General features: G+C 46.8%; 1 protein-coding gene across 1 annotated transcript in view; it reads right to left on the reverse strand.

Moving 5' to 3' along the window:
• The window catches only part of NUP210 (nucleoporin 210), a 390,084-nt gene that overhangs the window by 127,740 nt on the left and 247,738 nt on the right, over positions 1 to 14,606 (reverse strand). The window contains exon 20 of the mRNA XM_063940607.1: positions 7,421 to 7,522. Within this exon, the coding sequence (XP_063796677.1) occupies positions 7,421 to 7,522 (102 nt within the window). The remainder of the gene's footprint in view (positions 1 to 7,420; positions 7,523 to 14,606) is intronic.

Below are 14,606 nucleotides of genomic sequence, written 5' to 3' on the forward strand. Positions count from 1 at the left end.
GCAACCTAGTGTACCTCGCAGAAAGAGATTAACCAAAGGTAAGTTCTTACCATAAATCTCCTTTTCTGCAGCTGGGTACACTGGGGTTCCACAGGGATAACATTGGGGATGTCCTAAAGCAGTTCCTCATGGGAGGGGACGCACTGTAGCGTGCACAAGAACCCGGCGTCCAAAGGATTCATCCTTGGAGGCGGAAGTATCGAAGGCATAGAACCTTATGAACGTGTTCACTGAGGTCCATGTAGCTGCCTTGCACAATTGTTCAAGGGTCGCACCACGGCGGGCCGCCCAAGAAGGTCCAACAGACCGAGTAGAATGGGCTTTGATGGTAGCAGGAGCTGGAAGGCCAGGCTGTACATAAGCATGTGCAATCACCATTCTAATCCATCTGGCCAAGGTCTGCTTATTAGCAGGCCAGCCACGTTTGTGAAAACCAAAAAGGACAAAGAGGGAATCAGATCTCCTAAGAGAAGATGTTCTCTTCACATAGATACGGAGAGCTCGTACCACATCCAAAGACCGTTCTTTGGAGGACAAACCAGGAGAGACAAAGGCCGGAACCACAATATCCTGGTTAAAGGTGGAAAGACGACACCACCTTAGGCAAATTACCAGGGCGAGTTCTAAGAACTGCCCGGTCACGGTGAAAAATCAGAAAGGGTGACCGACAGGACAAGGCACCCAAGTCTGAAAGCCGTCTAGCAGAGGCAATAGCCAGCAAGAACAAGACCTTAAGAGTAAGCCACTTAAGGTCCACAGACTCAAGAGGTTCAAACGGAGACTCTTGTAAGGCGTCCAGAACAACCGACAAATCCCAAGGAGCCACCGGGGGGATATAGGGAGGTTGAATCCGTAAAAAAATTTAATTTTTCTCTGAAACCATATCTACAAGGCAGAAATATGAACTCTGAGAGAGATGAAGGACTAAGTCCAAGCCCTGTTGCAGGAAAGCCAAAAACTTAGGAGTACTGAACTTATATGCGTCATAATGTTTATTCGCACACCAGGCGAAGTAAGAATTCCAGTTCCTATAATATCCGAGCAGACGCCGGTTTACGGGCCTTCAACATAGTTTGAACGGCCGCCTCAGAAAATCCTTTGGCCCTCAGTACGGAAGCTTCAAGAGCCACGCCGTCAAAGCCAGCCGGGCCAACTCCTGGTAGACACAAGGGCCCTGAACAAGGAGGTCTGAGCGCTGTGGAAGTAGAAGAGGACGATCTATCAAGAGACCCTGCAGGTCTGAGAACCAATGCTGTTTGGGCCACGCTGGAGCGATTAGAAGTAATAATCCTCCTTCTTGCATGAACTTACTTATCACCCTGGGCAGAAGTGACACCAGAGGGAACACATACGGCAGCCGAAAGTTCCATGGAATTGCCAGTGCGTACATGAACGCTGCTTGAGGATCCCTTGTCCTTGCTCCGAAGACTGGAACCTTGTGATTGTGTCGAGACGCCATCAGGTCTACATCTGGAAGGCGCCCACGTGTCCACTAGGAGTTGAAAGACTTCTGGATGAAGGCTCCACTCTCCGGCGTGTACATCCTGACGACTGGGGAAGTCTGCTTCCAAGTTGAGGACTCCCGGAATGAACACTGCCGTTATGGCTGGCAGATGGCGTTCCGCCCAACGAAGGATTTTTGGCACTTCCATCATTGCCATGCGGCTTCAAGTGCCGCCTTGATGATTTATGTACGCCACCGTTGTGGCGTTGTCAGACTGTACTTCAACAGGCCTGTTCTGTACTAGAGGCAGGGCTAGTGTCAACGCACTGAACACTGCCCGCAATTCCAGAATGTTTATCGGGAGGAGAGATTCCTCCCTGGTCCACCGACCCTGACGAGAGTGTTGCTCCAACACCGCTCCCCAGCCCGCAGACTGGCATTCGTCGTCAGAAGGACCCAGCTGGAGATCCAGAAGAGACGACCCCTGCTCAGTTGCTGGTCCTGTAGCCAGCAGCTCAGTGACAAGCGGACCTCCGGAGTCAAGGAGATCATGCGAGTCCTGATCCGGTGAGGCAGGCCATCCCACTTAGAGTATCAACCGCTGCAGAGGACGGGAATGAAATTGAGCGTACTCTACCATGTCAAAAGCCGACACTATAAGGTCTAGTACTTGCATGGCCGAGTGTACCGACACACGTGGGCGAGAGAGGAAGCATCTTTTCTTGTCCTGAAGTTTCAGGACCTTCTCCGGAGACAAAAACAACCACTGGTTGTGGGTGTCCAATAGCGCTCCCAGGTGCACCATGCTCTGAGCAGGGACCAGGGAAGATTTCTTCCAGTTGATAAGCCACCCATTGGCTTGCAGGAATTGGACCGTCAGTTCCAGATGACAGAGGAGAACTTCTGAAGAGTTCGCCAGAATCAACAAGTTGTCCAGATACGGCAGGATCCTGATACCCTGACGGCGGAGCAGAGCCGTCATGACCTTGGTGAACATTCTTGGATCCGTGGTCAGACCAAAAGGTTAAGGTCTGGAATTGAAAATGTAGGTTACCAATAGCAAACCGCAGGTATTGCTGATGTGACACTGCAATAGGTATATGCAGGTAAGTATCCTGTATGTCCAGGGATACCATATAGTCCATAGAGCAAAGCGTTTCCATACGGAATTTAGAAGCTTTAACAAATTTGTTCAAAGACTTGAGGTTGAGAATGGGCCGAGAGGACCCATTCGGTTTTCGGGACTAGGAACAGCGTGGAATAGTACCTTCTGCCTCTCTGAGCCAGAGGCACCGGTACTATCACTCCTGTATCTAGGAGAGATTGTACCACCAAATAGAGAGTTTTTGCTTTTACCTGATCCGAAGGGATGTTTGTTGAGCAAAATTGGTGAGGACGTTTCTTGAAAGAGATGACGTATCCGTGAGTGACGACTTCCCTTACCCAGGCGTTTGAAGTGGTATGTAACCACGCCTGAGCAAACCGTAGAAGTCGGCCTCCCACCCTGGGATCCCCCAGGGGGTGGCCAGCCCCATCACGCAGCAGGCTTGTCTATTTTGGAAGCAGGCTGATGGGCAGCGCAGGCACTTTTAAGTTTGGGCTTAGAGGCTTTGGAAGTGTGAGCCTGTTTCGGGTACGCCTGACCCTTTGCTTTACGAGCCAGAATGGACGTAGTAGAAGCCTTGGCCGCCAGGACACCTGCATCAGATGCCGCCTTCTGAATATAATGAGAGGCTGTAATAATATATGAAAGACGTTGTCTAGCATTATCAGGAAAATTTGACGGTAGTTCCGCTTCAACTTCCTGAACCCAGGCTTCAATGGCTTTTGCCGCCCAAGCAGCCGCAATAGTGGGCCTATGCACAGCTCCAGCAAGAGTGTAAATGGACTTCAAGCAACCCTCCACACGCTTATCCATCGGTTCTTTCAGTAAGGTCACAGTAGTGACAGGCAGAGCAGAGGACACCACCAGACGCGCGACTTGTGAATCCACCGGCGGAGGTGTTTCCCAATTTTTACTTAACTCTGCAGCTAGGGGATAATGAGCTAGCATCTTTTTAGACAGGGAAAATTTATTTCCTGGATTTTCCCAGGATTCCTGATGAATGTCAACCAAGTAGTCAGAATGAGGTGAAACTAATTTAGTAACCTTCTGACGTTTAAACTTATCTGGTTTCTTAGAGGTAGCTGGAAGCTCTTCGTCATCATCGATTTGAAGAATCAGCCTGATAGCCTCCAAGAGGTCAGGAACATCCAATTGTGTCAGAGATTCCACATCAGAAGCATCTGCATCAGTGTCTGAAGGGTCAGTGTAAGCGCCATCTTCATCAGACGAGGTATCCGAAACGTGTGGATTGTGAGGAAGTAATGGCCCGTTTAGATGACAAATTGGTCTTAGGCGGGCGAGAGTCAGGATTTTGCTTAGCCAGAGACTGATTTAATTGCTGTAATTGAGAGGACAGTGTTTCTGCCCATGGCGAATAAACTGCAGGGACAATATGTGGCTGTAATGGCACAGGAGGTCCCATAGGGGGCGCAAGTCTAGTCACTAGCGTAGTCAGTAAATTAGAGAAAGCAGCCCAAGGTGGGTCTTGATTTGCCTCCGTTGCTGCAGACTGACCATGGGGTATAGAACCCCCAGTACCTGAACCCTCAGCTGCTATGTTTTCCTCCGAGCAATCTGTGGCGTCAGCATTGCATGGTGCAGTATCAGCCATTGATCTACCACCCTGTTTAGCAGACATTATATGTAAGCGTAACTTAAGGGTGAAATAGTACAAAATAAGCAGACAAATTACCTGACAAAAAAAAACCCTGTATAGTGTGACTGCAAAGCAGAGCACAAACAGAGGATTTAAGAGGTATGTGGGGACTGTAAAACAGAAAAATACCAAGGTAGTATATCCTGTGAAACACTATATTATATGATAACCCTGATGCACTTAGCCCCCCTCAGGGTACAGAATATAGGGATAGCAATATGTGTGAGATACACGAAATAGAAATCACACAGCAGCTATTGGTACACACACAGACACATATACAATGCATAAATTATTACAAACAATAAAACTGCACTGGACTAGCAATACCAAGTACAAACTGTACCACTTATGCTGCATTCAGATCGCAAATGCCGGATCCTACCCGGTAAGAGAAACGTGTACTTACCAGGTGGGATCAGGCATTTGCGCTCCGTTGCTGGCTTTCCGAACCGGCAACATACCGGGTCGGTTGCCATAGCAGCGGAGGGCGCAGCAGCAGCAGGGGCGGGGGTGGAGGCGGCGCTGGGAGATGAGCTCATCTCCTGCGCCGCCTCTCCCTATGCTGTGAATGGGAGCCGTGTCGCATCGGAACGGCTCCCATTCACACTGCGCCTGACCAGGTAATCAACCCGGTAATAACCCTTCTTTTTTACCGGGTTGAATTACCGGGTCAGGCGACCCGCTAATTCTGAAAAGGAGCTTTCACATCGCACACTGACCCGTTTCGACACGGCAATATGCCGTGTCGATACCGGGTTTTTAGTGCGACGTGAAAGGGGTATAAGTAAGCTATATAGGTATATAGATATAACAATGCACAGTAAAGACTGGATATATATCACAGGGCACTTGTACTAACTATCCCTGTAGTAATGCACTTGTTCTTAACTAACACTGTCTATAAATGACATGTAGAATACTTAAGTGTCCTGTAAATGCACAGAGCTGATGATGCAGGCGGCTTTACAGAGGAGACATTGCCCAGCAGTCCCAGAATCAGCTCAGCACGTGTGTAATGGCGCACAAACGCTGACAGGGAGTGAGGGAGACAGAGAGATGCAGCTCCAGGGCGGGAACATTTGCAGTAAATGGCGCCCTGGGCTGGGGGAGGGGATACAGGTCAGAGCCTTATCCCCTTGCTGGACTTCACCACCGGGTACTGCAGGGCCTATTAAAGTGGATTATGAGGTAATCCGACCTGTGCCCCTTGCCCTGGTGGTCTAGTGGGGTCCCTGTACGGCCACAGTGCCCACGCCAGCGCGCGCGGCCCATCTCCTAGAGACAGCAGCGGTTTGCGGTTTTCAGAAGGTCTCGTCTGGGGGACCCTCTTACCTCCTCCCTGTAGCACGGCCATGCGATCCGGGAGAGCAGCGGCAAGTGTGTGTGCCTGAAGAGAAACCGGAGCCTTCTGCTGTAAGTACCCGGCAACCAGGGTGCAGGAGTATACAGCACCACTGGGGGAGGTGAGGAAGCCGCAGCACGATACGTCAGAATGACATATAGCACTTTTAAGTGCCTGTGCTGCGGCCCTTGAAGTCTTCTGTCTTCCTAGCACAGCCCTCCCTGTTAGCTGCCTGCACTGCAGGCACCAACTTACAAACAGAGCTTCTGTGCACAGAGGCGGGGTTATAGAGGAGGCGGCGCTGTGCATCTTGGGAACAGTCAAAGTTTTTAGCCTGTTGGTGCCTCGGATCAAGATCCAACTCTACACCCCGATGTTATCCCTATGGAACCCCAGTGTACCCGCTGCAGAAAAACCCAGATACTTACCCTTCCTGGCAAAAAGGAGTAGCTGATAAAAGAACGGTACCAAGAAAATCCCAACCTGTAGGACACCCTCCGTTCTGGACAATGACGTTTCAGTCTTCAAATTAGCAAAGACAGACTGTAACATCACAACACCCTGCTGGTCCTTGCTTTCCCTGCATAGCTGCTGCAGTGTTACAGTGTGTCTTTTTAAAGACTGAAACGTCATTGTCCAGCTCTCAGAAGGGGAAGCGCTTAAAATGCCGCCAGTTGGGATCCCGGCAGTCACAATACCGATGCCGGAATCCCGACATGCGGTGAAATGCCACCGCCGGAATACCGGTGTCACAGGCTATTCTCCCTCTGTGGTTGTCCACGACACGCATAGAGTGAGAATAACCTGTGGCGAAGGCAGCTTTCTAGCGCTTACCCCGCTGCCGGCATTCTGGCGGATGGGATCATGACAGCCGGCATCCTTCCACTGGTAAATCGTACGTAACCCCTCAAAAGGGAGGGCGTCCTGCAGGCTGGAATCTCCCGTGGCTGCACTCTTCATGCTTTGAGTGCTACTCCCACCCTTCTGGGGAAAGTACTTGGTTTGCCTTGGTCACTAGCAGCCTGTGTGGTGTGTGCACTCTGTGTAAGAAAGTCACCCACAGAAAACCCGGCATCCAGTGTCCTGTAAGAGTGAGCGCGCTCCGTACCCGGGTCCAGGTGGTCTACGCTGAGACTGGAGTGTGATGGGAAATACTCCCGTCAGCCCTTTGAAAACATGCCCAACTTCCCAGGCACTTAAAGAACACTGCCATTACGAGATCGCAGGGGGGGGGGGGGGGTAGGAGCTTAGGTTTAAAGCTACAGTTTAATTTCTGCCAGCTCCTCCAGCCTACCTGCAATCCCATGGTCCAGTGTTCCCCAGCCTTGTTGCAAGAGAAATATTGTATCAATATACCTTCAGGCTATGTGTATAAAGGTGTATATTAAACACAAATGTATTCTGCATTTAGACTTGAGTTCCATGCCAACTATACAGCAGTATACAAATATTCCAAAATATGTAAAAATCCAAAATACTTCTTTATCTACAGGAGTGTAGTTCTGCAGGGCATGTATGTATCTGTAGGGTGCAGCAATACTCCACGGGACATAAGCATGCACTTCCTTTTCTAAGCAACTCAGTTTTGTGAACAGCATTTAATTTACTTAATAACAGTAATTATTATACCTTATAAGTGCTCTTTCACCCCTATATTTAAAGTTATAGAGAATTACAATATGTGCAAACCAGATCCATAACAGGAAAGCAATAATGAAGGAGATTACATTAATTGTTTCTTGGGTACAAGTCTTTACTTCATGACAATTCCTAAAACGCCATCACCATGACTATCAATAATCCTACATGACCGTATTAGAGGACAAACAGAAGAGAACTTTCAATAATCAAATACAATACTGCACTTACCGTCACAATTCCTTTTGTTTCTTGAAAGGCCGTGTTCACAATATTGGAAACGCTGCTGTTAATGAAAAAATATCCTGATCCTTCCATAATTGTGAATTCAGCCTAAAAGTGTAAGTAATGGACATTTAAAGTTAAATAATTCCATAAATAACTTTCATTTAGATAAATAGCAAATAATAAAAAGACAGGGAAAACAGTCAATCAGGAATACATGTCCACATTAAGAAACTGACAGCTTGTGAGGCTACAGATTCCCCTTCCAGAGTAGACTCAACTGTTCTAAGATGAGATGAGACAATAGGGCTAATTTATTAACATTGTATTTATATGCACAATGCATTACAGCAACCAATGAGTACTTACAGATGTGTCCCCATACACTATTGCTGCAGTCGCACCAAACATTCCTTTCCAGTGCACCAGTCCTGTGCATCTCTACTTGCGCCGAGCATCTTTCACAATAGAATGTGTATCCTAATCGCAGTGTAATGCAACAAAAACAAGACTGCACTGATTAATTTGTTAAGTGACACTTGTAGATCTGTGTGAGAGTCTGAATCTGTATACACACTGTATGCTGTAGGTACAATGGCGGGCTTGTTTTTTTCACGCCATGTTAGGCTGTGCTTCAAATATGAATTCATACCCAGTTGCACACATGTTCAAGTGATACATATCAAATTAATCAGTGCAATCTTGTGAAGCAGTTTTGTTGCATTGCATTGTGATAGCGGAGATTAAGTGTGCCTTCCTCCAAGGCACAAAAAAACAAGACTGAGGCTCTGCTGGGGGTGGGAGGAGTTAGAGGGGGTGGAGTTCGTTTTTACTGTTTTTTGTGCCTAACATCCATAGCCCACAGCGTCCCCCAGATGGATGAGACAGGAAGGGCTAAAACATTCAGTTGTACCCGTTTATTTTATTTTCAAAAAGGTATGAGATACAGGGTCTGATTCTGAGGTGGGAGTAAAGCAAAAAAAGAGCAAGTGACTGCAACTCGGCAAACTCCTGTCACTGCAGGGGGGGGGGGGGGGGGTGTTGGGGAGAGACTTAAAATGTGCAAAGTGACTCCGCTGTGAAGGGGGCATGGCTGAACTGAAACCTAAATCCCAGTGTAAAGGGCCCTACACACTGGCCGATTACACTGAAAGATACGAACGAGTTTTCGTACGTATCTTTTAGTGTGTATGCACCAACGATGAACGAAGCACGGCCCCGCACTCATTCATAGTTGGTGCCGGCTCGTTCAAACATGCATGCAATATGCACAATCTCGGCCATATTAGCATGCAGGGCTATGGGGCCAGGTGACCAGGGGGAGTGAAGAAACTTCACTCCCCCCGTCACCCCCCTTCCCGGCTGGGTCGCCCGTGTCGATGTCGGGCACCTCGGTAAGTGTGTAGGGCCCTTAAGAGTAAAGCTGTCTGGCATTTGTGAGCAGTCTGTATTAGCCCTGAATGCAAAAATAATAAATGTTGGGACCAGTGTGAGTGGATAATAATGTTCTCAATGGTGAAGACCTGTGGATTCCATGCACGACAGAAGTGAGGGGTGTTTCACCCTATATTGCAGGACATGAAGTCATCATCTATAGAATTCCCTCATTTTCTTCTCTTAGGTGGACAACTTTTACTGCTGATTAGTAAAGTTCTGCACAAATCAATACCTTTATTATTTTCTTTACACTGTTTTGTATTAACTCAATTGTATTAATATTTGCTACCATTCTTAACCCTTTGTATTTGCGCTATTTATCAGTTCTCCTACATACATTGGTACTGCTTGCGCCGACATACTATTCCTGTGCATTTGACACCATACTGGTGATTTATTTTATTACATCTATGATACAAAGCTCTCTTTATACGCTCACCTTCTAGTGGATCTTACCAATTTTTATAGTTATTTTCTTTTGCGTTTTTGTAAAAGCCCTCCTCCCCACCCTCCCAATCCTCCTCCTCCTCCTCCTCAGGCGGATGATGGGGAAAGGGATGACCTCATCCCTCTCTCTGCCTGTCTCTAACACCGCTACCAGTACAGGGATGAAACAAAACAAAAAAAAAAACACAAAGGAGGGGTTGCCTTGAGGCGGTGGTGCTGATGGGAAAAATAGGATTTTAAAATTACCTACCGGTAAATCCTTTTCTCGTAGTCCGTAAAGGATGCTGGGGTCCACATTAGTACCATGGGGTATAGACTGGTCCACTAGGAGCCACTGGCACTTTAAGAGTTTGAGAGTGTGGGCTGGCTCCTCCCTCCATGCCCCTCCTACAAGACTCGGTATAGAAACTGTGCCCGAAGAGACAGATAACTTTGAGAGAAGGATTTTACACAGATAGTGTCGAGATTCACCCCAGCTCACACACAAGGCAAACCAAGCTAACTATCTTGAAACATCAGCAACGGCTGAACAATATTACTTACCCAAGTAACGAAACCGTACTTAACCAAGAACTAAGCAGTACTGAACAAAGTAACCACTGCAGGATCACAAAGCGCTGGGCGGGCGCCCAGCATCCTCTACGGACTACGAGAAAAGGATTTACCGGTAGGTAATTAAAATCCTATTTTCTTTTACGTCCTAGAGGATACTGGGGTCCACATTAATACCATGGGGATGTACCAAAGCTCCCAGAACGGGTGGGAGAGTGCTGAGTTTCCTGCAGAACTGATTGACCAAACTTCAGGTCCTCAGCGGCCAAAGTATTGAACTTGTAGATCCTTGCAAACGTGTTCGACCCAGACCGAGTAGCCGCTCGGCAAAGCTGTAAAGCCTCCTTTAAGAGCAGTGCTACATGCTAACAGAATGGTAATATTGTAATCAGTTTCATCATTTATCCTACCTATATATGTGCTTAATTACAAAACGGACCCTGTCTACAGAATTTTTCAGGAACCAGCACATGGGTAACTATATTTCATAATCGTCATAAGCTTTTATTATAAGGCGGTGATCATCATTTGCGGGACTTTGTATTTAATTAATCACTGGGACGCCAGTGTATGATAAATCAATTTACCAAACAGAATCAACTAAATAGTTTTAATATATTGTTGGTCATACCAAATATTGTGTTTAATAAATATTAGATATCTGTTGTAAACTATATGCTGCTTTTTTTGTTAGAAATTGTTATTTTTAAAGATTATTGAATATAAATTGTTTTTTATATTTTTGGAGTCTTACTGAGTCAATTACTTTACATGACAGACTGCATACTTTTGATACAGTGTACATTTAGCGCAGAGTTTCTTTTTTCTTTTAATGCTGGATAGTGAACCTAATCCAGCGAGAGATTGTCTGCTTAGAAGCAGGGCACCCAAGTTTCTTGGGATCATACAGAACAAACAGAGTCCGATTTTCTATGACGAGCAGTCCTCTTCACATAGATTTTCAGAGCCCTTACAACAGGCCCTGCCAACCTGTGGCTCTCCAGCTGTTGTAAAACTACAAGTCCCGAAATCTGGACCTTTACGGATCCCAACCTCAGGCCCATATTCACACCATCTTGCAGAAAGAGGAGAAACCGTGCCAGTTGAAACTCCACCATAGGAAACTTCTTGGACTCACACCAAGAAATATATTTTTTCCAAATATGATGGTAATGTTTTAGATGTTACTCCTTTCCTAGCCTGCATCAGGCTAGGAATAACCTGGTTCGGAATGCCCTTCCGAGCTAATATCTGGCATTCAACCTCTGTGCCGTCAAACGTAGCCGCAGTAAGTCTTGATAAGCGAACAGCCCCTGCTGCAGCAGGTACTCCCGAAGAGGAAGAAGCCTCAGCTCTTCTAGAAGTAGATCCAGAAGATCCGCATACCAAGCCCTTCTTGACTAGTCCGAAGCAATGAGGATCGCCTGAACTCCTGTTCTCCTTATGAGTTTAGAACTCTTGGAATGAGTGGAAGTGGAGGAAGCACGTATACCTACTGGAACAACCACGGAGTCACTAGGGCGTCCACCGCCATGGCTTGCGGGTCCCTCGACCTTGAACAATACCGCCGAAGCTTCTTGTTGAGGCGAGAGGCCATCGTGTCTATTTGAGGTACACCCCAAAGGTTCCGTTACCTCCGTGAACACCTCCGGATGTAGTCCCCACTCTCCTGGATGGAGATCGTGTCTGCTGAGGAAGTCCGCTTCCCAGTTGTCTACTACCGGAATGAAGATTGCTGACAGCGCCAACGAGTGTTTTTCTGCCCAGAGGATGATTCTTGTTACCTCTGACATTGCAGCTCTGCTCTTCGTTCCGCCCTGTCGGTCTATGTAAGCCACTGTCGTTACATTGTCCGACTGCACTTGAATGGCTCGATCTCGCAGAAGATGGGCCACTTGGAGAAGAGCGTTGTAGATAGCTCTTAGTTCCAAGAATGTTTATTGGAAGGCCGGCTTCCAGACTTGACCACCTTCCTTGGAAGGTCTCCCCTTGAGGGACTGTGCCCCAGCCCAAGAGACTTGCATCCGTGGTTAGAAGGATCCAGTCCTGAATCCCGAACCTGCGGCCCTCCAGAAGGCGAGGCATTTGCAGCCACCAGAGGAGTGAAATCCTGGCCTTTGGCGACAGATGTATTCTCTGGTGCATGTGTAGATGAGATCCCGACCACTTGTCCAGGAGATCCAGTTGGAAGGGCTGAGCATGAAACCTCCCGTACTGCAGAGCCTCATAAGAGGCCACCATCTTCCCCAGAAGGCGAATGCACTGATGAACCAACACCCGGGTTGGCTTCAGGACATCCCGGACCATTGTTTGTATCACCAACGCTTTCTCCTCCGGAAGAAACACCCTCTGCACCTCTGTGTCAAAGATCATTCCCAGAAAAGACAACCTCCTGGTCGGCTCCAAATGTGATTTTGGAAGATTCAGGATTCAACCGTGGTCCCTGAGTAGATGGGTCGTGAGAACAATGGACCGTAAAAGCTTCTCCTTGGACGATGCCTTTATCAGCAGATCGTCCAGATACGGAATTATGTTCACCCCCTGTCTGCAGAGGAGAACCATCATCTCCGCCATCACCTTGGTGAATACCCTCGGTGCTGTAGAAAGGCCGAATGGTAGGGCCTGGAACTGAAAATGACTGTCTAACAGTGGGAATCAGAGAAAGGCTTGATGCAGCAGTCAAATCGGAATGTGGAGGTATGCATCCTTGATATCCAGGGATACCAGGAATTCCCCCTCCTCCAGACCTGATATCACCGCCCTCAGCGACTCCATTTTAAACTTGAACTACCACAGAAAGGGGTTTAGCGATTTTAAGTTCAAAATGGGCTTGACCGAACCATCCGGCTTCGGTACCACGAAAAGGTTCGAATAGTAACCTTTGTTTTGCAAATGGGAGGGAACTGGTACAATGACCTGTGACTCCACCAACTTCTGGATGGCTTCCTGTAAGATAGCCCTGTCTGCCAGCAAAGCTGGCAAGCATGATTTGAAGAATTGGTGAGGAGGGAGATCTTGAAACTCCAGCCTATACCCCTGGGACACAATATCTTCCACCCAGGGATCCAGGCCGGATGACACCCAGACGTGGCTGAAATGCCTGAGTCTCACCCCCACCGGCCCCACCTCCAGGCCGCGCTGTCCACAGTCATGCTGAGGACTTTAGCGTACCTGAAGCAGGCTTCTGTTCCCGGGAACCCGCCGCAGCAGGTTTCTTGGATTTTGGCCGAACTCCTGTAAAGAAGGTGTTGGACAGCTTGGTCTTTCTTGATTTAGCAGCCCGAAAGGACTGGGATGCAGCTGAAGAAAAAGGTTTCTTCATAACAGGTGCAGCTGAGGGAAGAAAAGGTGACTTACCCACTGTAGACGTGGAAATCCACGCATCCAACACTTCCCCAAAGAGAGCCTGACCTGTGTAGGGTAGGGTCTCCACACCTCTCCTGGATTCCGCGTCGGCAGACCACTGCGCAGCCAAAGTCCTCTACGAGCTGAGACAGACATGGAAGAAATGCCTGCAGCCATGAAACCCAGGTCTTTCATTGATTCTACCAGAAATCCTGCCGAATACTGAATGTTACGTAAAAACAAATTTATATCAAATAAACTTGCATAATCCGTACTTTAATGTAAACAAAAAACCTCATTAGACTTTTTTACCATTAGAACATTTACTAACAACCAACCGAAAAGAAAGACTACCACAAAGAAAAAAGGGAAGAAGAGACACAAAGAATAACTCTCTCTCTGAGCCTTACCTGTCTAACAGAGCACAAATCTAAACTCCTATTCAAGGCACATCGGATGAGAGTGAAGCATATAACACAAAATTGCAAATTAGCGATTCAGGGGCCTGATAACATCCCTACAACCATTAGATCGTAGGGTCTGGGAAGGATTATGTCCCCTCAATACATTTAAGTGAAACTCAAATAATAGGAAAACGGTATGAAAACACCCTTTTTCACATTATTTTAGTAAAAAGAAAAGTTAATAAATCTGCCCCTATATGGCTTTCTGTTGCTGATTGCTACCAATTAAGGGATTGCTATATCCCAGAGTATATACATACTTTTTAAAGTCTTTTATATTTGACTCTGATTGCATTTGACTTTGATCATATCGCTTTTCACTTTTATATTGTCTTATGTAGAAGTGCTTACAAAATAAATAAATATATATATATATATATATATATATATAGTTTGATTTACACTTGCAATACAAATTATAAGTTTTATTGAATAAATCCGGAGCACCCAGGAGCCTGTCACCTAACATTGTTATAGATTCACATATTCAGGAACTATTGGGAGATCCTAAGGCGGATATCCAATTACCCGCGGTAATGTACCGTGGATATCCCCCAATAGTATCACTTTGGGTTACCCTATTGGCCCCAATAAGCCGCGGCTATCTAATTGGATACCCCATAAAAAAAAACATTGGTAAAACATTGATGTTTCACTGTACCTAATTGAATACCGCCCTTAGTGTGCCAGAATCCAGGCAGCTGTAAAAGGTAGCGCCCTTGTCACTCACCACCTATTTTCTGCAAGTATATTGGTTACATGAACTTAAACTTGAATATTATTTACTGTTTCCTCTTCTATATATAGAAATATATGTTATAGACCAATTTCTGAACTTGAATTGCTATGTGTGTCTTTTATGAGTGCAAAATAAGAGTATTTATAGGGGAGATTTGAACTCCTAACCTTGTACACATAGGGGTATATGCAATTGCGGTCGAATTCGC

This window comes from Pseudophryne corroboree, chromosome 9 (genome assembly GCF_028390025.1).
Source record: "Pseudophryne corroboree isolate aPseCor3 chromosome 9, aPseCor3.hap2, whole genome shotgun sequence".
NCBI classification, from domain to species: Eukaryota; Metazoa; Chordata; class Amphibia; order Anura; family Myobatrachidae; genus Pseudophryne; species Pseudophryne corroboree.